This window comes from Bacillus rossius, chromosome 3, assembly GCF_032445375.1.
Source record: "Bacillus rossius redtenbacheri isolate Brsri chromosome 3, Brsri_v3, whole genome shotgun sequence".
NCBI classification, from domain to species: domain Eukaryota; kingdom Metazoa; phylum Arthropoda; class Insecta; order Phasmatodea; family Bacillidae; genus Bacillus; species Bacillus rossius.
In genome coordinates, this window is record NC_086332.1 from 127075769 (window position 1) to 127102154 (window position 26386).

The 26386-nt window shown below is 37.0% G+C and overlaps 1 protein-coding gene across 1 annotated transcript in view; it reads right to left on the minus strand.

The window, feature by feature from the left end:
- LOC134531232 (C-terminal-binding protein) overlaps positions 1-26386 on the minus strand; it is a 445126-nt gene that overhangs the window by 111797 nt on the left and 306943 nt on the right. The window contains exons 4-5 of the mRNA XM_063366907.1: positions 25805-25933; positions 14823-15045 (exon numbers count right to left, since the gene is read on the minus strand). Coding sequence (XP_063222977.1) covers positions 14823-15045; positions 25805-25933 — 352 coding nt within the window. The remainder of the gene's footprint in view (positions 1-14822; positions 15046-25804; positions 25934-26386) is intronic.

Sequence of the window (26386 nt, forward strand, 5' to 3'; positions counted from 1 at the left end):
CTCCAACAAATAAAATAAACAGTTTTGCATTACCACCATCACTCATAGTTAGAGCGGCGGGTAATAAATGAAGTTAGAGATATTTTGGCAAGTTGTTTGTGGCATCTGTGGAGTGGAACTGAGTTCTCGACCTTGAGGACCCTGTACAGTAGAACCTCGTTAATCCGTGACGCGCTAATTCGGGAATCGGATAATCCGGGACGATTTAAAAGTGCAGAAAAAAAAGCATACAGAAGTATAAATTGTGAGCACTTAAAATTAATGTCACGCGGGCCGGCAAACTCTGCAGGACGGCACTTGTACCGGTAGTTGGAAGTATGGAACAAAGAATAATGGACAGTGCGTCAAAAGCATGGCAAGAGAGATTAAGGAAAAATCAAGGGCGGCCGGGGTGGGAGGGGACGGTAGAAGTGCGGCCGGGATGGGAGGGGAAGGTAGTGGGTGTGTGAAGGACTGGTAGGGCCGCAGCCAATCAGACTTTGTGGGAGAAGGGGTTTTCCCTCGGAAGGCCGCCCACCACCCGGGCAGAGTGATAACAAGAAGGGGAGAGGGATCAGTTTACTGAGCCGATTGTGTGCATAGTCGGCTAATTTGTGTTTTGTCTACAGCCGGATGTTTTCTCAGTTATTCACCGTGTTCAAAAAGAAATAGTGTTCAGTAGTGAAGTGTATTTTTTTCAACAATGAGCGGTAGAAAACGTCTTGTTAATGATAGTGCAGGCCCTAGCACAAAACGGCGGCATAAAACTTTATCTATCCAAGAAAAAATTGGTGTGCTAAAAAAACTAGATGCAGGATCAACTGCCAAACAGTTGAGTGAAATGTACGATGTTGGTACACAGACAATTTATGACATCCGTAAAAACAAACAAAGCCTTTGTAAATTTTTTTCGGAAGCCGATTCAAAGGACAGCATGAATGTTCGAAAAACAATGAAAACAGGCAAAGCGACAGATTTTGAAACAGCTCTTATGCAGTGGTTTCGGCTACGGAGGAGTGAGGGCGTCAGTTTTACTGGTGAAATGCTTATTGAACAAGCCAAAATTATTAATAGTGAACTTGATACACCTACTGACTGTGGCTTTTCCAAAGGCTGGCTTCAAAGATTTAAACACAGGCATGGCATTTCACAATTCAGTGTATGCGGGGAAAAACTTTCGGCTGACCAGGAAGCAGCTGATAAGTTTGTAATCGACTTCAATAAATTAATTACAGAATCAAAACTGACACCAGAACAAATGTACAACGCTGATGAAACAGCATTGTATTGGAAGTGTATGCCTAAGAATACACTGGCTACTGCTGAAGATGTCTGTTCGGGAATTAAAGTATCTGAAGATTGTATTACTACTGTAATCGCATGTTCAAACGCTGCAGGAACACACAAACTGAAGTTGTTTGTTGTTGGCAAAAGTAATAAGCCGAGAGCATTAAAAGGAATTAAGGTGTTTCCAGTTGATTACAGAACAAGTAATAAAGCTTGGGTTACAACTACTTTAACCAAAGAATGGTGTGACAGCTTTGTAAGGCAGGTACGTCAGCACTGTAACAGCATAGGGCTGGAAAAAAACTGTAAAATTCTTCTCCTCTTGGACAACTGCTCTGCCCATTCGTGTGCTCAGACGTTAGAGAAAGATAATGTGTCAATGTTGTACCTTCCGCCGAACTGAATGTCTCTTATCCAACCTTAAGATCAGGGCATTCTGAGATCACTGAAATACAAATATTGTACAGAGTTTCTGCGAAATTTCTTAAACAGTGTAAATTCTGGGAAATCATGAAGTCATACAACCTGAAAGATGTTATTTGAGCATTGGCACGAGCATGGGACAGCATACCACTCTCAACTTTAAACAATGCTTGGCACAACATTTGGCCATGATTGTAGTGAACAGACAGAATATAAGGGATTTAAAATCTCGCAAGAAAAAAAAAAGGTTAACAATTTGTTAGAGTATGCCAAAAGTGTTGTAAACCCAGCAGTTTACGAATTTACAGCCAAAGATATTGAAGAATGGCTTCAGGTTGATAAGGATGCATCTGTCGTTAACCATTTAACTGATAGAGAAATCTTTGACATGGCGATGAACAAAAACGTTCCTTGTGAAAGTGATGAAAATGAAGAAGCAGTTGATGATCCGGCAGATGAAATTCTTTCCATCGACGACTGTATCACACTCACGGGACATCTTATTTCCAGCCTTGAAAGACGAAGCTTTATCATGCCACAACAAATAATGAATTTAAAAGTGTTGCAAAGCCCTCTTATTCAAGAGAAACCAAAACACTTGAAGCAGAGTTTGCAGCGATGAACATGCCGTCATGTTCTGGTAAGCTGACAATGTGTGAACCTGCTCGCAGTGAAAATTCAACAGTAAAACCTGGTACAAGCACAAGTAACATTTAATAACATTTTATTGCATTTAATGTCAGTACATATACTTTGCACAATGACTTGTAAATATGTAACATCCAACCTTGTTTTTCAAGATGCCATGCTTTTCCGTTTAGTGCAAGACAACAAGCCGAGCGAAACGAGCTGCGGACTGAAACAGAAACGTCTGTGTGCGAGTGCGTTTACCTACTATCATACCTGCCAACTTTGGCCAGTCCAAAAGCGGGAGGTTTTTTAGTGGAGCCAGGGAAAATTTTGTTAATTTTGTAAATTTTGTAAATTTTTTTAAAGAGTAAACCATCATCATCAGCACAAGCAATGGGCAAATTATGTTCTAAAATAAAATACGTTAACAAACACTCTGCTTTTGTCACACTATCTTCTTTCCGACTTGTGTCACGAAAAATGTCTAATTTCTGATTTGATGCCGTAGAATTGACAGCATGTTTCTTCGTATTTATATGCTTCACAATGTCGCCCTTTCCGGCATGCGAGACGGAAAAACCACAACAACACAAAGAACAAAATGCAGCATGTTCACCTTTCCTCGATTGCAAAATGCACGGAAATTCGTCACTAAATGTCTTCTTGTACACAGTAAGATGCTCCAACTGTAGGGTTACTTAGAGCCATTTCTATTAAATCCCTATTGCGGAGTAGGCCTACAACTAAACAACGCGTACAAAATACTCATCACGTAACTGCTTCCACAAAATAATATTTTTATGAATACACCGTTAAATAAATCCGAAGACTGTACTATAATGCTACCTCGACACTTCGTCTGTGAGCACAGACGCGAACAAAGGCGAATTTGTTCGGGGACGAACAAACAATTCACACATAGCCGGCTGACAAACTGAAGCGAATTTGGGCACGAATGTAAACAGTGGTATCATTAACTCATTATTAATACACTCCGTCTTTATTTTAAACCAACACCGCCGAAAACACAGTTTACAATGTTGACAAAACACGTCATCTTGGAAAACAAATGAAACCTTTTTCTGGTTGGCTAATAAACACCAATGACGAACGTTTACCAAAACAGCTCCCATAATTATCGTAAATAACTACGTTTCTTTCTTAGATGTAAGCTTAACCAAGTTTTTTAGCCGACAATTGTGGGCATTTAGGCTATTAAAATAACTACACGTTATGGTACGAACAGTAGTTACTATACGATTGTACAGAATAATGGTACAAACATATTAATTCCATAAATTTATTGCATTAAAAACTTCAAGAGAAACAGAACCAAAAAACGGGAGATTTGAATGACAAATGGGGAGGGCGGGAGGAAGGGTATAAAATCGGGAGTCTCCCGCCTAAAGCGGGAGGGTTGGCAGGTCTGTACTATGTATTGGAGAGGGATCACCCATGAGGATAGATGGGATGCAGAGATAAGGAACCACAAGACAGCTGTGGGTGGCCATGGATGCTTGCTGATGAGTCATGTAGATAAGAATGTCGCCAGGTTGTGGCGTACAGCTGTGGCATACAGCAAGCGCGACAGCAGTGCAACAACAAAGTTGTATATACATACAAATATAGAGCATGCGCCTGTTTTCTAGGGACAATTGCATATGAATGCACTCGTTAATTTTGGCTAATGTTATGATCACAAAAATTTGTAAATACATATTTTTTATCCATCTGCTGCATTTGTTTTATAACTGTGCGCCAAGGCGCAGTAAGCCCAGGGAGATGTTACGTCACACGACCTTGGCCTTAACCCAGCTGCACGCCGGTGTCTGAGAAGCTTGACAAGACCTTCCGGGCTTATAATCGCTAGTCCGTGAAATTTGGTAATCCGTGATTATTTCGGTCCCGACCATCACGAATTAACGAGGTTCTACTTACTAACTTGGGGCGAGACAAAAAACCTCAACATTTTCCAACTTTTTTGGTTTTTCGCTTATAACTTCTAAACCATGAATTTCTAGTGGAATACACCTGTTTGCAAAGTTAAAGAGGATTAAATTTACTTAAAATTTCACTGTTAAAAAGTAATTTTTTAACCCAATAGTACCGAGATAGAGTGGTTCAAAGATAAAACAAATTTCTCAAATTATAATAAAAAATAGCAGAAAAATGGAGATATTTGTCTTATAACTAGATACATGATTATGTGGTAATGTGCAATCAAACAAAATTACACCAAGAACCATTTGAAAACATTAAATAAAATGAAATTAGAAGAAATCCATTATATATTACAAAATCTTGTCTATTCTAATGAATTAAGATTCTTTTTTTTCACTATATTAAGGATAATTCACAATCTTCAGCACAAAGAAATAATTCTGGCAGTATAAAGTAGCTGTATTAGAATTACCTATTGCCACTCATTGGAGTGACAAATTGCTATGAAGGTACTTTTCTATACTAGTTTCAAGTAAGGGCATCATTTTCATTATGCCATAAATTTTTAAAGACTACTATTTTCCACAACTGAAGTGAATAAACTCAAGCAAGTACCTTACACGTGCAATAAAGATAACTCCATAAATACTCAGAAGTGTAAACTACCTTTACCATTAGTAAGGTTTTAAAATTTCACGAAAACAATTTTCTTTTAAAAAAAAAGTGCAAATAATGTAATAATTTGTAATATGACCTTATCAAGGTAACAACTATTTATATAGTCCGAAACTGGCACAGAATTTTACAATTTAACTAATAAGTGAGTTATGCATAAATGAATTACCCAAAGACTATTATCATATTGATCATTTTGATAAAATTCAAATTCTATTTATTTTTTTTAATATATACTAGCTCAGGATATTTGTATGTAATACTTGTATACTATTTGTGTTTACAGATTCTAATACGAGTATATAAATAGCATTTAACCTTGGTCTAGCAAGCAATGGTAGAGCAATAGTGTTAAAATAGTAATAGCAAATGGGAATAAAATGTAATTCAGTGAGTAAGTACATACATGAATTAAAATGTTAGTACAGCAAGCACAACTAAAATGATAAGCCAAATAAATTGATAATCACACTAATCAATTTGAATGATATCCAAATTCAACACTAACTGCACAAATACATCACACTACATTCAACAAGTACAAAAGAAACTTATGTTAATGTTAATGTTAATGTTAATTTAAAATTTAAAAAAAATGCATCCTTAAAAAAAGTTAAAAAAAAAAATAATAATTATACAGATAAGTTTGTGTGATTATCGGTTTGTCTCAGTGCTCTTGGTACTTCCTTCGCCGTCACTAAAGATGATTGCAGAACTCGTCTCATGACCACTCTAGAATTAAGTGTCCGTCATGCATATCATGACTGTAATAATTCTGAGTTTCCTTCATCAGTAGAATATCCTTGAACTCTGTGGCCTTCCTTCCGAATAGCAGATTCATGTGTGAGATGAGAATGCAACAAAGAGTTGTATCAATTTCTAACTGAAGATTACGACACTACAATTCTTCACAATAATAATCTTGTTATGGTAATTATTTATCGATTCGTCCCCAATTTGATATCTTAACACAGTGAAAGTTTAATAGCCTAAATACATAAATCCTCAAGTCGCTAACAGTTCATTACTTTCGAACAAATTCCTCTTCAAAATCGTGTCATATTGAGTATCAAGGAATAACCACTTCAACAAATCACAATTACTGAAAATTGCAAAAAACACAAACATACAAACACACACATTGCATATATATTTATTGCATATACATATATACAATATACTGCATATTGTATGTATGAGTTTTGTATTGAGCAGTTAGCTGAAGTTGACTAGCAACCCAATGAGAACTTAAATGAATGCCCCTACCTTCAGCTAGTTCAGGAGTTAAGAAAGATAATTCAGGGGTATATTGTTTGTATTGATGTAAAAATTATTTTTCATTAATAAAGTTACTTAATTTTGTTTTAAATTATTTTAGGCTTTTAATATTTGGTTTTGGCTTTTAAAAGTAGAGCATATTTTAAAATTTAGTGCTGCCAACTGCTTTTCCAAAATACTTCTAAAGCAAAATAAACAATGCCGGACATGCATGAAGATGCCATATTTTCCGGAATTTGGTTGTGTTGCTTTAAAAATTATTTCAACATGGGCACTGTAACCCACTGTTTATCTTTATAAAAACCGCATTTAAAACTCATTTCATACATAAAACGTAATGGTTTAAAAGGGAGAGATATACCGTGTTTTCTCGTATAATCGTCGCACATTTTATTCTAAAATAAAGTTTGAAAAGTAGGGGTGCAACCATTATGCGGAAAAAACATTTTTTGTTAGGTAAAGTTATTCATAAAAACAAAACCCGTTCATGGAAAGTACGTTTATTTAAAAAAAGGTGGAGTATACAAGAGCACATCAAGCTATTTGTATTAATAATTCATTAAACAAAAACCTTTCTTCAACTTTAAAAAGAAAAACAAAATCTGTGACCCGACCGCCTGCGACTTCAATCTGTAACGTGAACAACGCGTAACTACCGTCGTAGTATACACTTACCACGAAAGAGTGCGGGCTATCAAATGTAGTTAACTCGGCACTGGATAGAGAGCACGCGTTACATGAATCGGAGAGATATTGATATTCGACTACGTGCGCGCGCTCTATACGGGAAGCAACATAACCAAACATGAATGATGCGCTGGCTACATTTTTGTAAGCGGTATGCCGCGGTAACGCAATTAGATAAAGGAAATACCGTTTAAAAACGTCTTTAAAAGAAAATTTACACGTCAGACAACTTGGTATTTCCGTTAATTAAATAAATAGGTGGTAATGACCGAAACAAATTATAGATTATACCTACACCGCGGCGACGCAGACTAGCAGATAAAGGAAATAACGTTTAAAAACGTCTTTATAAGAAAATTTACACGTCAAACAACGCAGTATTTTTCAGTTAATTTATTAAGTAAGCCGTAATGACCGAATAAATTTCTACTTTAAAATACATTGTTTTATACGGAAAAGATACCTACACAAAGCGTTCGGCATCTACTAGCGGGACCAAAAACATCATGCAACGTTTACACGAGAAGTTTATTTATCCCAATTTTGACCGCCTAAAATATGGTTGCGACTATTATGCGCGTGCGACCATTAAGCGATAAAACACGGTAAAACTGAATGTAATTTTTTTGTTCACATCAACAACATTTTGGTTCATGGCCGTATGGATTACTGTGGCACGTAAAAAAACATAGTTTGTTTACAATGGCAAACAAAGCTGCAGTGACCACACGCAGTAATGTAAAATAAATAAAATCTTCCCAATATTCACTTACAACTTTTAATATTCCGAGTAAACTTTTATGATGTTTTGCTATTGGATGTAGCACAATTTTGGGACATACTTTCACTTAAATGTAATATAGGTAAAATGACAATGCAAGTAAAAAAAAGGTTAAACACAGCAATTCGTAAATCCTGGGTAAAAATGAAGTTATATTGTTGATTATCCATTTATCTATGGTTATTGCCTTTGTTTAGCTATTTTCTTTTGATTTTGTTGTGTTGCTTTCGTAAAATTTCTAGGGCTTGGCGAAATAAACTAGAATTAAATACTTGCAGCCTTTCTTACGATGAACAAAAAACGTAAGGCGTCACCAGATCGGGCTCCGCTTAAGCAGAAGTATAAACGAGAATGGGAAAATCAACTAGAATGGATAAAGCCAAGAAGCAGCGATTACCAAGCTAAGTGCACAGTGTCAGTGGGGGGCTGAAGGATCTGCGACATCACGTTAATCCCCAAATGTCACATAAGAAATCAAAGGGGCATAGAACAGAGTTCCTCGCTGTCCAGTTTTGTATTGAAATAAAATAATGGTGTGATTGATGCTGAATTACAATGGGCAAATTTTGTTTTGTGAAAACAACCTGCTAATAAGTTTAAGTGATAGCTTTGCTTGTTCCCAGTGACATACAAAAAACTTTATTGTGATCGCACAAAAATGGGTATGATTATCCAGCAGGCATTAGCCGCTTGTGAAGAAGACATTGTGAATACAATGAGAACTCCACTCTTTACTCTTTTAATTGATGAGTCTACTGACAACAGTTCATAGACAAATGATTATCATATCTTGGTAAGATTTTTCACAGATCAGCAAGTAGAAACACGGTTCTATGAAGTGGTGGCTATTGAAGGCAAAGCAACTAGTGATAATCTGTTTTAACATAGTGAGCAGCTCATTTCGAGCAAATGAAATACCTTGGTAGAACTGTCTAAGCATGTCTTCAGATGGTGCAAAGGCAATGGTTGGGTAGTTCAATTCTGTGCTTTTCAGAGTAAGGGGCCAACAGGATAAATATGGTTTCTACATGGCACCTGTCATGTTAAACATCTGGCTGCAAAACATGCATGTGCTGAACTACCTAATATGTGTGAGCAGTTGGCATGAGATATTTACATAGCTGCCAACTTGTGAAAATGAAAAATAGAATAATCTATAAAATATGGTTTTGTTTAACACTAAACAAAATAGGTAAATATTGACTAAAAATATTGTTTTCAATTAATAAACTTGTTCGTCTGGGTGGTTTTTTAAAAAAAGTAGGTATTAATCATTCTGCCTTCTGCAGCGTTTTGTACGTGGCAGCAGCTTTCTTCAGGAACTGTTGTTGAAATTCTTGCTCATAACACTTCTTATCAGATTTCGCCAACAATATATTGTAACCCTGTTGAGGCCCGGGCCGATGGTCAATTGTTTTAACCTTTTTTAAATGTCATAGGTAGAGTCAAGATTTTGTGGTGTTATTTTAAGACAAATTTCGGTGTAAAGAAATAAAGATTTCGGTGTTATATGGTTTTATTTTTTTGCTCAAAATACCCACGGCAAAATTTTCTTGCTTTTCTGTACGACATGCAAATTTATTAAAACAAATATTAATAAACACTAAAACCTCACAATCTAATTACAATTAAGTTCATTTGAAAATTCATAGATAATTGAGTTCATTTGCAAATTCATAAATTCAAACTTTTAAATAACTACTAAAAATTTCACAACTTAATTACAATCACATACACTACAAAATTACACCATTAAGCACTTACAAAGTTACCATTAAGACGGTTTTATTGAAATGCTATCATAGTTAAATTTTCCGCATTTTCTGGAGTGAGACGTTGTCTTCTATCACTAACTACCATTGAGTACCTGGAAAATGAACGTTCTGCATCAACATTTGATGTTGGGAACCAGATTGCCCTTAAACTGGCTTGAGCAAATTCACTGTAGTCCCCTTTAAGGGAGCAAAGTACCTTTGCAACATCAATTTGGCTTGTTTCTGGCAATGAAAGTTCATCCTCAATTATTTTTTGAAAGCAACATAGCCATGTATGAATGTATCAATGGAAAGAGGGGAAACAGAAGGCAAGTTATGCAGAGACTTCTGTAGGTTTGCATCTTCTATGCTAACCCTACTCACATTTCTTGGGTTGAACAGCAAATTAATGGCATTAAAGACTCCTAGACAAGGATGTCGTTTAACAGATGAGTTTTGCCTCAAACGCTTATGTTTCTCACTCGCGACATGTTTCACAAGCATATCGCGTCTCTCGTAGTCTAGTCTGCAGTTACAGAATTTGCACATTAAAATTTTATCACTGAAATAAAATACTTCACTGGAAAATTCTTTCAATCAGTCACTAGCAGAAACCTTCGTTTTAGGAATTATCAACAATTTTTAATCACATAGGAAGAATTTAACCTCTTAATACGCAAAAACTTGCCGTGCTGGAAAGATCAAAACCATGGAGAATAGATGCGAATACAAAAGCATACCGAATACCAACATACGTACGTGAAAATTAATACAGACATAAACATGTACTTTTTATTATTTACAATCGTTACGCTAAGCAGGGTTAATTTTATTTTCGTACCCTGCGTACTTTATTTAAATAAACAGTAAAAGCAATGCGCTTTAGTGTGTGATATTTTAATGATTAAAAACGTAATCTTAGAAAAACATATTTTGGACGTTTGTTATTTTTGTATTTACAGAAAGTGAACGGCTGCCATTGTATCATAGTTATCAACATCTTAAATTATTATGGTACACAAGATTACCGTTTAAATAAAATATTACGATAATTCCGAGACTTCATTTTAAAATCTATAATGAATCACCGTCGCATATAATATATATGGCTGCTAGTTACTGTCAGAAATATTTTATTGTGCTGAAGATAGTGAATTGTCCTTAAGGAATGGGAAAAAAAAAAAAAGTAAATAATCAGGATAGACAAAATTTCGTGACATATCGCGGATTTCGCACAATTTCGTTTTATTTCGTGTTTTCGGTGTTATTTCGTTTTATCGTGCATTACCATATAATCGTGCCTCTAGTCATAGGATTTCCTGTCCAGACACTGGCGCTAGCAGCACCTTCACGCAGTGCTCGCCCCACCTGCTCCCGTGCCATCTGTAGGACTGTCGGACTATACCTGCCCTCCTTCAAGTCCTCGGGAGCGACACTTCCCGAAGGATCCAGCACCCTAGGCCTCTGTTTTCCTGCTCCACAGCACCACTTTCAGGGACCTGCCTCCTTCTTGGCTATCCGAGCCTGTTCTGTTCCCTTCCAGGGATGTGTTCTGGTATCCTTCCACCTGGACTTCGCATACTCCAGGCCCCACGCCAGTGCTCGTCCGTCTCCGTGCACCAGCGGTTTTCAGATTGAAGGGCCGAGTTATTTAAGGGATGTCAACCCGGTTCAGAGGGAACTTTTACCAGCTCTTCTCAGCTTTCAGTGTGACTGCAAGAGCTCTGATGACATGGTGTCTGGATTTCACCCTACCATCGACCCACTCACTCTTTATCTTGTTAGGTAGCTGTTTTTGCTTTTGTCCTTGCCCTTTTTAATAACTCTTATCACCCTTTGTTTCACAGTGGGGTTCAGAGTTTTGCATCTCTCCCCGTGTCTCGTCATCCCTTCTGGATGACTGTGCCCTCACGTTCCGCCCGGCTCCCACCATAAATGGCCTAGTGGGGCACTGACCGCTCATCCCTGCTGGCTTAGCAGACAGGCACAGAACTCCTTGCAAAAAGTAATGTTAATGAATAAAATTTATTGATCAATTTATGTCTGAAATCTGTATCTCAACAAACCTCAGTTTTAGACTTTAAATACTATACCGGAAGAGTAATCATAGTCAAAAAGAACTAATTTTTAGATATTTCTTTTTTGAAACCATGTGGTTATATGTTGCAAAGTAGACGTTTGAGTCAAATGTTTAAATATGATTAAGTTAATATACGGCAACCGACCCCTTAATTTTTATTTTAACTATCCTGTATCTATTCAAATATTTCCTTTGTGAATTTTTAACTGTAGAATTGCTGTTTTCAAGACAATATAACCAGAATCTTGTTTTACCTTACAGTTAAATAATGCACATGCAAATACACAAAAGTCAACCAGATTCCTAATCTTATTTCTTTTTTTAATCACTATTTTTAGCAAATTTTATGTTTCAACCCAATTCTCTCTCTCTCTCTCTCTCTCTCTCACACACACACACACACACACACACACACACACACACACACACACACACACACACACACACACACACACACACACACACACACGCACGATGTAGCTACATCATATATATATATGATGTAGCTACATTTGTTTCAGCACATTTTATTTTCTGCCTCTGGTATTGTAAATTTAGGGTATTCACCAGTATGTCTTCCAATCTTTAATATCTGTATAAGTAATCAGTAATCCCCGAAAAAAGTGAAATCAGAGCAGTGTCAGAATGAACTTTCATTGCCAGAAACAAGTCAAATCGATGTTGCAAAGGTACTTTGCTCCGTTATAGGAGACTACAGTGAATTCGTAAACACCAGTTTAAAGGCAATCTGGTTCCCAACACCATATCATTCAAAACATTCATTTTCCAAGTATTTATTGGTAGTTCACAACATAAAATGCCGAAAATTTAACAATGATAGCATTCCAATAAAAAAGTAACTTCACAGGTGCTTCAATTTGTGATTTTGTAGTGTACATAATTGAGGTTTCATTATAAATTTTGGTAATTATTAAAATACTTGAATTTGTGATTTTTTTATTTACATAATTATAATTATACTATGAATTTTTATTAATTATTAAAGTGCTTCAGTTTGTGATTTTGAAGTGTACATAATTGAAGATATATAACGAATTTTTAGTGATTATTTAAGTTTTTTACTAAATTTAATTATTAAAAAAAATAATAAAATAAAATAATTATTAAAATATTTCCATGTATATTTTGAGTAAAAAAATAAAATCATGAAATCTTGCTTTCTTTACATGAAATATGTATTCAAATATCAGCACAAAATTTTGTCTCTGCTAGTAAGGTGCAGAACTTTCCAACCTTTTCAGGCAAGGGTAATTGTTAGATGAGTCATTATAATGGAATGATCCCATGTTGCCAGGGATAATGTTGACATCAAGAAACTAAGTGATTGGTCGGCTGACCATCCACCATTCCTTGACCACAAAAGCTATTGTCATAGGCACAGAAGCCGTTGCTTCTGTTGTGAACTGCCACTTAGCTTGAACTCTTGGCATCACATGTATGAAGAACTGTTTGGAAAAAGAAAATTTCGAGGATATGAAGTTAAAGCAGAAGGATAAGGTGGTTACTCTAGTGTCTAATTCCTGTTTTCTTAAGATTAAAGAAAAAGTTCACAGTAGACCCTTTGACTCTATTTCAACAGTTTTGCATCACCAAATAATCAGATGCTGACCTTAGGAACTTGTTCATTGGGCTGGACACATGTGACTGGTTAAACAGCGGGTAAAATGCAGACATCAGCATCCCAACAATTCAATCCAGCGAGTGCCTTCAGCTGGATGCGACGAACCTGCACAACTCTGCGGACTCACTTCCTAACCAAATCCGGGCGGTTATCAAGTCCAGAGGCAGAGTTACTCTGTATTAAAAGATAAGTGTAATGATTTCTCCAGGGGTGAAATTTTTTTCCAGTGAGCTTATGACTGTTGATTGGTCTGTTACTAATTTAAATATAAATCAATAACACGGTGATGTTTGTTTATAAACTGTAATTTTATTGAGGATTAGACTTCAGTCTTTACGATCATTAATGTTAATTGACTATACACAAATAGGTTGAAACTGAAACTTTTAAAGTAGGAACATGAAAGTACCTAATACTGCAAAATCTTGTATTTTCTAAATTGTTCAATAACTTGAGAAAAATTAAGTTTCTCAGAAGCACTGTACATTATTTAATATTTAAAGTGACAATATATTTGACAAGTGCAATTGATAGAAAATTAATGCTAATAAACACAAAAGGTCTACCTACCTACTTGTTTTGGGATGATGGAGACAAGTCACACATAAAGTAAAAACTGCAGAACTAGCTAAATGAAGAATATAAATTGCAAATTATCACGTGAGGCACCTAGAAACCCCCCCCCCCCCCCAAAAAAAAAAAAACACCTTCACCCAAATGTGAAATTGGCTGAGAAAGTAGAATTTACATTTTATTTTTTGAATGTTTATCATTGGAAAAATAAGAATTTATAAGGCAAACACCTGCATTTATCTGCTTTTTTTTTTCTATGTATAATTTGTTAGTTTGAGAAATTTGTTTTATCTTTGAACCACACTCTTTTTAACTATTGGGTCAAAAAATACTTTTGAACAGTGAAATTTGAAGTACATTTAATGCTCTTCAACTTCGTAAACAGGTATTCCACAAGAAATGCATAAGCAACAAAACAAAAAAGTCCAAATATATCGATATTTTTCAGCTTCCCGTCAAGTTAGCACACAGTTCTCAAGTTTGAAAACTCTGATTCTACCCAGCAGACTACCCACAAAAGACTGCCAAAATGTTATTAACTCCAGAATAGTAGAAAGTACCTGTCTGCTGGACTATCAAAATCAAATCTTATTCTTTTCATACATTCATGTATACAACTTTCATCCAATAGCATGATAAAAATATTAGGTGCTATATTCATGCTGAAAAAATTGCAAGAAACTGCAAGAACTGCAGTTTTATTAAATGTAAATATTTTCATTACAATTTTTGAGCTTGCAACTTATTGATTGGTGATGTTTTGCATTTTAAAATATTTTGACTGAAGTCATAACATTTAGTCATGCAAATAATAATTATCCCAAACAAGAAAAATTTGATTTTTCAAGTATTAAATTAATGCTTAAAAATAATACATAAGTAAAAAAAAAACAGCGAGGCTATCCAATTTACAAACAAAAAATGCAAACAGTAAAGTTTTTTTCCACTCTACACAGACCATAAATGGTTTTTTAGATTCTTAATGTTCATAAATAAATGTAAAGAATCAGAACTAATCTTTGGTAAACATTATATCTTATGCAAACTTGGAAATATGATATATACTGTAGGTTACAACAAGGCTGTACTGACCAAGGCCCACAATGCCGAGCGTGTCGCCGCGTATCCTAGCGCAGCCCTGAGCCGCTTCGCGCACCTGCTCCGGCCCTGTAAACTTCTTGCCTTCGCGCACCATGTTGGCCAGCCAGTAGGTGCGCCGGTAGAGGTTCAAGATGAGGCAGAGTGTGGTGTCTGCCACCTCCTCCACGCCGTAGCCCGGGACATTGCACACCGCGATGCCCAGCTCACCCGCCGCCTGCAACAACATGCCAGGCACCCTACTTGCTCCACAAAGTGTATCTGAGAAGCACCACACGCCATACACAACTCATTCACGAGAAAAAGCACGGTGTCAGCCACCTCATCCATGCCGTAGCCCAGTTGGCACGCTGACTGCGACATCCACGCACGAAGCCGGATGCTGTGCCCGCAATAGGCCGGGCCCTCTTCTGGGACCATTTTTATGGCTTTATCAATACAGAAATGAGTTATAATCAGATGAGTATTGTGCCCCCAATTAGCATTTTTGGCACAATTTTGAATTTGAATTTTGAAACATAAATTTTACCAGTAATATTGCAGCTAGAAACTTAAACTTTATCCGCTCTCTGTACACTCACATTTAATCTTTGTCAGGCCAGTCTCCCCAATCCATTCTCAGCCCTAGATCTGATTTTGCAGAGTCATTTGCGAGTCAGCCTGTGTATCTTGGGTGCATGCCTGTCGCCTGTGAGCCCTGTTATTCATGGAGCTCTCCAGGGGCAAGCACCTAGAGGAACACCGGCGAATCGTTTTTCTCAACGTCTCAGCACGCATCCGGCCTCTTGTCGTGCAGTTTCCACCCTCCTCCCCTTCTCTAGCCTTTCCAGGGAACCCTGCCCAGTTCACTGACCGGCCACTTGCCCCAGGTGAAGCCAAGGACAGCCATCTGTCTTCGAAAGTCCTGCCTCTGCCCTCTGCCCTCTCGTGGCGGATTTGCGAGTTATTTCCCCCGGGTGTTTGAACGCCCGCTAAACACCTGCCCCCTGGCGGCTCACGCCACAAGCAGTGCCACGTAATTCTTTTCCAAGCCACCGGAGCGCTGCACTAGTCGCCTCATGCGAGAGATGCCGCCCCCTCGGAAAGCTGCCGCCGCGCCAGCAGACTGACCACCTGGGATCATCGGCCAGCAGACAGCAACACTTCAGTCGGTTGTTGTACCAAAATGTAGTCGACAAGTCAAGGGATGTTGTCCCTAATTTTTTTAACCAGTAATTAGTCAGTCTGTGTGCCTATTAGAAATAGTTTTTTTTTTGCTAAATTTCCTAATTTAAGGAAACATCCGCTGCAACAGGGTGTCTACTGAGTTACAAAAATAAAAATTAGTGACTTTTTCTTGACTTTTACATGACAATTTCAACTGAAGTGTGATCACGAAACTTGTCAAAATGGTATAATTATTAAATGTTATAAAATTAAGTGTAGCCTATACCTTACATAAAATATAAAATGAAAAATTGAACGTTTGCTTTTCTTTATCAAAATGTATAGGCCTAAGTACTGGAAAAAAAGACATAAGTTAATCTACATACATACAAAACTAATTCTTGACTGATTTCTCTGTATTCCGTGAAGAACAAGTATTTACACTGAAAAATTCTGAGAGTATTTACACTAACAAACTGTTAAGTATGAAACTAAATTTCTAATTAGTTGACATGTTTTTCAGCTTTTTCTTCTTCTCAATGTCAATTTCCTTCTGGAGTGCAGAAGCTTCTTCCTCAGCCTCCAAGAGAAGTTTTCTCTTCCTGACTGCTAATTTTGCAAGCGTTTCCATGGCAGTTTTTACCTTGTTAGCCTCTTGGTTTCCTTTTAAATTCTTTTTTTCAAGGGCTTCCTTCCTCTTGAAGCTTGCACGCCTAGCTGCTTGTATCATTCAATTGCATATTTCAATATTATTTATTCCACCCACTGCCTGCACAGCTGAATAAATGCTACGTTGAGAAATAAGAGAGAGTTCATTCATATTCTCAACCAAACACTCTTTATTGATCAAAAATCCCCTCTCAACTGCACTGTTGCCATGAAATAATGTAAATATAATTGTGCAAAATGACAACAATGCCTGGTTAGCTTTAGCATCTGTGAAGATGTCAAAGAGGAAAGAATCCAACCTGTGTGAACTTATGTCAAAAGTCTTCAACTTTTCTTTAACAGCAGATTGCTCACATATGCCAAGATAATTTATTTTAACCAGGTCTGCCTCAATGTTGGAGACATGATTTTTTTTAAGTTAGTTCATCAAGGGCAATTTTGACATATTGTACCCTTAATGTGTCATTCAACATAACTGTTGGTGAAAGGCAAGCAGCTCCTTTTACCATACTCTTACGTAATGGAGACTTTGGTCCAGTCAATTTCATGTACATTTCAAGTAAAAAACTTCTACAGTCTCTTCTAAATAGATGCACATCGAGTTCTTTTACATTCTTACAACTGTTTTTCACACCGAATCCTATGTCCAAATTTTGTGTAGATGACAAGTTATTTTTCACATCAATTGCAAGTACAGTCAAACCTCTATCTATCGTTTTTCAGGGGACCAACAAAAAAATTCAGTAGATGCGGACATTCAATAGATGTGAACTTCACTCTAAGAATTTTTAAAAAATAATATTTCAAGCCAAAATTAGTGTCAGAAATATATCAGTTACTTGTCATTAAAGTTAAATCAGTTGAAAAATAAATAAAAATGGAAGTATTTTACTTAATTCAATTTACACTTGCAAAAAATCTACATGGAAATTAAAGACTTTTTCAATATCCTGAAGTCTGAAATATGTTTACTCATGTCATAAAATGTAGAGCTGTACTGAAGAAGCCGATTTTACCAATATTTAGTTGAATCGGCATTTCTGTCGACTTCCGATACGTTTGTTAATTTTCGGCCGAAATTACTGAAAAACGAGAGATACTGCCATAACCTAAAAATCCACGAGTACCCTTTTCACTTTTCGTAGTAGTACTGCATTCTTTCAGATCGCATTATTTCTTCGCAACATGTGCCAAACGTACATATAAAAATTTAACATCCTTTTTTTTCAATAATGTTCTTTAATTTTAATATGTCATAAATAAATACATTACCGTCACGGTAAATATACATCTCGGTTGTTACGGTAACTAAAGTGCAAATGTGGTAGCTATCGTGCTTCTGTAGTAATTATGGTATCGACAAAGAATCTTTAGTTCTTTTTATGGTAATTATCTTAGGATAACAATTGGGTTTGTACTGTAGTTATGGTACATCATCCATATTTCTTCGTAAGTTGTTGTTCATTTGTCTTTTCATATTTACGTGCTCCATTACTTGGCTGCAGATTTAAGGTGATTTTTACTACTGTATACTATCGTTACTGTTTTTATGACGGTTTCTTTCTAAGAAATGGTTATTTCTGCAAAATCTTTATGGTTAAACGATCATCTATTATAATTTATAGTGACGGGACCACATATTTTGTACGATCAATGCGGACAAAACGGAAATTCGAACATCGGTACAAGCGGACTTTTTTAACCTTAGTTGTATGGCAATTTTGCCGGGACCGTAGAAAGTATACGATAAACACGGACAATCGATACATGTGAGTTCGATAGATAGAGGTTTGACTGTAGTTATTTTGTGTTCTTCACAGAACTCATTACATCCCTTTTCACAAACCGGCTTGCAATGCTGTGTGCCATTGAATATACAGTTCTACATATAGAAATGGCAACATTGGATTGTCACTCTGGAAGGTTATCAAGTATGGCTCAACTTCTTTTACCACTGATTGCAAGGAAAAAAAGTTTCGCTTTAAGAAAACTGTCTTCAAGAAAATCTTCGACAACACTGAAGTTCTTTGTTTCTGGTCGTTTGGGCTGAACAAAAGCTACATATTTTTTCAAATGTGGGATCATCTTTAAAGCCCTTTCAATGACTTTCAAGTTTTCCACCCATCTGATGGAACATTTTCAGAGGGAACTCGGTGGACCCACTTGACTTAGTGTAGTCTGCTCTTCTGGGTGGAAAATCTTTAAAAATATAGTATAGTGAACGCAGGAAATTATTTTAAAGCAAACGTCTTATGGCGAATATGGCGGGACTGGCCTAGTTAAACACGGGAAAATGTATTGTGTGAGAACATCTTAAGCGATGATTTTCCTGAAAATGCAAGCTGCCAAAAGCTCAAAAAATATGGTATATACAAGATCAGTGCACAAGAAATACACATTAGCCTTGTATTTAATTTTTTCGTGACGTTTACCGAAATATACTTCAAAATTGTGACTTTTTCTGGACTTTCGTGACCTTTTACAACATTCGTGACTTTTTCGTGACTTTCGTGTCATTCATGACCGAGTAGACACCCTGGGCAACAACGCGTGTTCGGCGCTTGTTTGTGCCTCGCATCCTTACTGAGCGTTAGGAGTCACTCCCTGTCTAACAGGATTCAAGAGCCTGGTGTGGACATGATTATCGCATCCTCGGTCCCTTCCTAAGGGACCCAGGACGGCTAAGGCGCCCTGGTAGCACGTAACACATCTACTTCGACAAGCTAACTTCAAATCTCCACACTTCCAAATTCTTAGTGATGTCTACAGCGTGACAATTAAATCACTACTTTGAAGAGACTGGAACATCCAAAATATTTCCTCACGAGACTTTAATAACTCTAAGCACTAATATTTTAAACTCTGGGATTGTTTATTTTAACCTTTTCGTTGTTTCTGATTCTGCTTATATATGCCAAATGAAACCCAATAGTAACATTCAAATTAGGGCTGGCCAATTCATTAAATGTTATAATTTTAATATATTTGTCAACCCATACATTAAATGTTATAATCTTAATATATTTGGCAATACATGTATGTAAATTCAGTTACTATTTAACCTGTTTGTTGAAATAATTTTTTTGTTGGTTTATGTTTACTTAATAGTAGGGATGGGTCTTACCGATTCTCCGATTCCACAGATTCTGCTACGAATCGGGATTGTCGATTCGTTTTGAAGAATCTGCTTAGTATATTAATTATTATGAGGCCTACGAAAATGTTGTGTTTTGTTTTTACTTGGTACTTATCAAGGAATACATTAAAAAATTCACGCCCTATTTCTAACATGATTGCAATATTCCATTCCTCTTTATTTTGTTTCCATATTTTAATTCAAATTTTTATATGAAAAAATTGCAGCACACGCAATGTACACGTCCAAGTAGGCCACAAAGCAACAAGTCTACTGGTCAGATCCATCAGTAACGATGAAAACGCTCGAATCGTCAATGATTGTGCAACCAAACAGTGGCAAAAGGTTCTTTAATATGACTGAACATGTTGCAGTAACTTCTGTAAAACAGCGTTGTGATTTACCACCGTAATTAAAAACAAAAACATTTACATAACAAGGTGGCCATTCCATCAACGGGACATCAACAAATGCATAACGCAATCAATAACTAGCATCACTAGTGCTACCTTTATGCAGGCTGCCGCAAAAGTGATTATCAGAGTGGCCAACGTAGTGGAATTATGCCATTTTTGGTGAAATTTAGCCAAACAAAATTTTTACTGGACGGGCAGGGAAACATTATTATTAATTAATTGTCCAATTCCCATCCCCCTCTTTTTATATTTAGTATAGATTTAGTAAACATTTAATAATGATTCGACGGATTTTCAAAACTGGAGTTGGCTACTCTGGTCATGTTTTTCAGTTCAACTTTTGTTTCCAAACAATGAACATAACCGTGTTTTGTTCACTTTTGTCGAAAATACTGAAGCAGTTCCGCACAAACGGTAAAATACGTTTCTTAAATTTTTCACCACGATTTACTGTTTCCTATTAATTTTTTGTCTATTCGGGCTTTTTTTTAAATATTTCCACTACGCCTACGAATATTGCTTCTTGGACTTGCTTTTTTGCCGATACAAGCTTTTTTTTTGCCTTTTTTGTACGCCTACTCACACAATGAGATATAAAAGACAACCAGATTTTCTGTTTACATGAGAAATTTATTATTGTTGTGAGTTTTGATCAAATTAAAAAATGTCGGAGGTTTGGAACCATTTGACAGTTTGCCAAGATGACGAGAAATTTGCAAGGTGTAACTACTGCAGAACTAAAATATCCAGAGGTCATTCAAAAACTACGTCAAACCTAAAAAACATTTTCGGAACCAGCATAAACTACTTGCGGCTGCAGCAACAAAAAAAATCCAAGTGGATTCATCTGAATTCGATGATCCGAGTGTGGTTAGGCCTAGCTAGAGTCTGCCTGATATTTCAGTCCAAGGCCCATCACACCAATATATCAATCCTTGGGCCTTCACACCAAGACCAAACACCTGAAAATGAAATATCTGGTTCTGATTCTCTGTGTGTACAGACAGCTGTAACTAATGAACTTAGTAGACCTATAAACTTAACTGTTTTTTTTTATCAAATACACAAAAAATGCTAAATGTGTACGAAGTACTCTCCCAGCAATATTTGATGCTAGGATGAAATTTAAGCCTGGCGACCACTGAGCAGCTGACATCACTCGTTTGATTGGAGAAATGATTTGCTTGGACAATCAGCCTTTGTGTATCGTTGAAAACAAAAGGTTTCGCCAACTGATTTCAAAGTTAGAACCTAGGAACACAGTTCCCTCTAGAAAAACATTTTCTCAGAAAATCATTCCAGAAATGTACGAGAAAGTGAGGGATAAAGTTTTTTCACAGTTGAAAGTGGTTGAGTTAATTGGTGTAACAACTGACATGTGGTCTTCTTCATGAAATGATGATTACATGAGCTTGACACTTCATTACATGGACACATGTTTCAATCTTCAACATGTGTGTTTGGAGGTCATCCCTTTCAGTGAAATAAGTCACCCAGCAGAACATATTTGTGATTTCATTAGAAAAACTCTGGAAGAATGTGGATTGAGAGAAAAGGTTGTTGCTATTGTATCTGACAATGCAGGAAATGTACAAGCAGGTCTTGAAATGTCACAGTTTCAACACACTTTATGCTTTGCACATTCCCTTCAACTTGTCTTGAAAAATGGGTTTTTCTCTAACAAAGTCATAACAAATTTGGCTGCAATATGCAGAAGGATTGTTGGAAATTTCAAACATTCTTCGAAAGCCAACAAAATCCCGCGCAAGTGTCAGGAAACAGTGGGTGTTCCACATCATAGGTTAATTCAAGACGAGCCTACGAGATGGAATGTGACACTCCACATGTTTAAAAGATTGCAAGAACAAAAGCTTGCAATTCTCCTGGCAGCAGGAGAGCTGAAACTAACTACCAACTAAACTGTGCCGGAAATTAGGCATTTCGTCACCTTTTTTTAATTTTTATTATGATTTTAAATTTTTTTTTGTGTGGAAATTTTATTTGCTCTACTTTAGTGTGATTTTACTTTGTTAGTCTGGTGTACTCCTCTGAGTTAAACTTTGTCTCAGTGCTCTGAAGCCCCTTTCCCATCGGCGTATCGGATATTTTGCTGGCCTAATCCCTGACTGGCAGACAGCTTACCATTTCCCCCGCCTTCAGTCACGCCTCAAGCCTGTAATATCATTTCTCTTCGTGACCCTAACTGCATAGACAAGCCTGTAGCTTGCAGGCGACCAGTTCTCAGAGACGAGCTGAGATTGGCCTTTTTCATCACGTGTTAGTGTTATGTTCGCTCCTCTGCAGCCACGACGGGACGTAGATTCCCAGCAGCGTTGCATTTTAACCTCACCCCCCCCCCCCCCTTCGCAGTTCCAAGTAAGACCAATGACCGGTCGTAACCCCCTGGTCAACCGTGAGCGTCCTCAAGGTCTCCTCGCAAAAAACGAGTGCGCCAAAACTGATCGCAAGAGCTACCTAGCGACCAAGTCGCGAACTTCTCCGCTAGTCTACCCTCTAGGGCGCCAGAGAGCAGCACCTGCTTTCCCTTGAGTTATATGGACGCCGTGGGCGAGTCGATTGTTTTCAACTCAGACCTCTCCGACAGAGTTCTCTACTGTCGCCCAGTGATGCCAACTTCAAAACTCCTGCCAGAGTTTTTTTTCCGCCCGCATTCGGGCAAGTTCGGAATCTTTCGGCGGCCCAGACCTCCCCTCCACCTGTAAGCGCCGGCGGCTACTTTTAATTACGAGACGCGGTTTGCCGCGACACAGATCAACTCGCGTCGCGTCTGCAGACAGATCTCCATCGAGTATCGGCGAATCGGCAGACTCTGCAAGACTTCATCCGACCGCTAACGACTATGTAGTCGCTTTGTATAAGGGATGCTATCCCTCAAGTCAATCCTAGTAGATTAGTCTGTCTGCATAGTTTAATTATTTGCCTTCGAAATTTTTTTTTCCTTTTAAATGTTATCATGAAGAAATCATCCGCGTCCTGCCGCGCAATTCGCGAGCTCCAGACCCTGGCTGACTCCACGACTGCAGCGTGCTGGGCAACTCCCCTGTTTTGGTGAGTGATAATTCGCGACCCCCCCCCCCCCTTTTTTTTCCCTTAAATTTTTTTTGGGGCATTTTCTGCCCCATAGACTGCCTGTATACAAGTTCTAATCAGTTTTGATTTGGACTTTTGCAGACAGGGTCGATGACAGGGAGAGACTGAGTGCTCCCATCTCGAGGCCCCTCCCCTTCCTGTTCCGTGGGTCACATTAGAAGAAACGTTTCTACTACCCGACGTGATCGTTTGAAGACCTCGGATGGTAATGTAAATTCAACATTTCCCCCTTACCTAGCTACGAACTATCTTAAGCGGATGACCAACCCACCAGCGACCAGTGTTTTCCTCAAAATCATGTAGAACGAATAGAACTAATTATCAATGTAATCATCGGATCCATCCAATTTTGGGTGTGAAACTCATAATGCAAATGTGTATATTTCAAACTAAGAATGTAAATTGTTTTAAATAATCGCGGGCCGGCCCCCTTTTCGTTGTTCTTTTTTTTAATCTTTGAAACTTGTTAAAACCTTTTGTATGTAAAATAATGGAAACAAGATAATTCATAAGGGCAAATAAAACAGGGAAACTATAGATCAAGTTAATCGTGTAGTTTTTTATTTATTAATTTTAACGATCCAGCAACTTCCTCCTTGCTTGTTACAGGAAGCTCCTAAATTTTGTTTGTTCCCCACCTCGTGTCGCCTCTGGTAAATCAATTTATTTAACTTATTTTTCTTACCCAGCAGTTTCCAAGGCTCCTTTTAAAATAATTCAATTTTGAGGCACGAGGGGTGTACCAAAACTGACCGCTGCTCAGTGGAATTTACTGGACAATGCCATTGCAGTTCTACAAGTGTTTGAGTCTGCGACACTGCAAGTGAGCTCAGCCAGTGCACGTGTTTCTGAGGTATGATTTCTTGGTGTCATTGATTTCTTTTATTGCTCTATGCTATTATTTATAAGTGACTATAATTTGGGATTTTATTTACTTGTCTAGGTAATCCCATTGCTGCAAATAGTTGATTATGAACTTAGCAAACCAGCTCCTGTAGGTTCAGGCCTACAAGGTATGAAAAATGATTTCCAGGCATCATTAAAACTTTGTTTTGAAGATGTTTACAAGCACCCTATTTACCAGATTGCCACATTACTCGACCCAAGATTTAAGGAAGTGCCGTTTAAAGACATGATGATTTGGTTATGGCCAAATCACATCTTCTGGAGGAAGCAAACAAAGTTTTTCAAAGCACAGTATGTAATGATAAATTATATTTTTTATTCAAACATTCTAACTTATTAAATAAATTCTTACACACACAGCTATTTTCAAATAATTTTTATTTCAAATGTTTTTGGCTGAGGAAAGTTCCCATTTTGAGACCAGTGATAAATCAGGAATTCCAACAGAAATTTGGTCACAGTACAGCAGCTTATTTGGCCAAGCTGAAAGAACCTCTCCCTCGCAAACAGCTGAAAATGAGTGTGATACCTACTTCGCAGAAAACGTGTCACCCAGCACGTCTGTAGCAGAATACTGGAATTCAAGAAAAAACTTTCCAACTTTGCAGTTGCTAGCAAAGAAATATTTGTGCATTCCCTCTTCAACTGTTTTTAGTGAAAGACTTTTCAGCACTGCTGGAAACATTGTGATGTTAAACGTAGCAGGCTTGATCGTGAGCATGTGAAAATGTTGATTTTTTTAAACAAAAATTTGTAGACTGTTTTGTCCACTGTATACTTTTTTAATTTTTTTTTTCCTTATTCCGAAAACATCTTAAACTCAGGTTTAACAAATTAAATATAATAGTATTTTTCATTAAACTTAATTGAAAAAGTTATTCAACTTAACTTTTCTTTGGACACACAATAAAATAAATACAGCTTAATAGTGACTTGTGAGGCTGTGAAATTACAGAATCTTCAATAATGGGGAATTTCAATATGGAATCGGAATCGTAACTGGAATCGAGCGAAATTCTAGAACTGGGATCGGAATCGAGGAAACATGGAATCGACCCATCCCTAATTAATAGTAAAATAAATATAGAAGCACTTATATTTAGACAAAATCACATTTGTTATTCTTTTGCATTTGAAACTAAAAGATCCACCAGTCTCCCAAAGTTATTTAAAGGGGACATTTACGTTACACCAGGAGAGGAGAGTGTGCAGCAGTATGGAGCATGGACAGCATAAATGGGTTAAGGAATCAGGAGTACCTAGAAAAAACTGACTTCAGATTCCTAAATTGGGACACTGTTTTTCAATTCTTGGTGGCAAAATAGTGCCAATTTATGTTTGCTCATGTTGCAGTTTTCACTAAGTGCTTGTCTTTCTTATTCATTCCCTACAACTGCAGATTAATTCGAAATTGAGAATTATTAAGATGACGATATAAAATATTGTTTTTAATATCTACAAATAAAGACAATGAAAGAAAATTGAAAACTACTCTACATTCACTGATAATGGAGTAAATAGATAATTATTTGCTCTAAAATTTTACACATGCACACGAGAACTTGTCTCACTACTTCACACTATGCACTCACCTTCACATCTATGTTATCTACTCCACTGCCGATGCGGACAATGATTCTGAGGGTCTTGAATTTCTCCAGATCCTCCTTCGTGAGTATAATAGTGTGCCACATCAGAGCTCCCACTGCCTCGTTCAACACCTGAACAAAAAAAAATTTCTCTCAGCACAGTAATTCTTCCAATTAACACACACACACAAGTGTATTCTGCATGTATAATATGCCTAAAATTATTTTATTAACACATAAAACACACACCTACTAATAACAGTATTTAATTAAAATACTGGAAGCCTACTCTTTTTGTATTGATTTTGATGTTTTAATTGTTTATTTTCAGCTAGTTGGATACGTTAATACACACTCAATACTTTCAATACTTTGTTTTAATATAATTTTATTCAGGCTATAATTGTATTTCAATTTCATTTCTGGGGTACTTCCTAATGTCCCAGTAGAGAAAATAACATGATGAGGGAGCAATTGTTTCATTTGCTGGTGATTTTGATTGCAAGCGACAAGTTGTCATGCGTGTCACTGTTTGAGTGTGCAGCACTTATTCAAAAATTTTTTTGTTTTTCTATTTAAAAATAT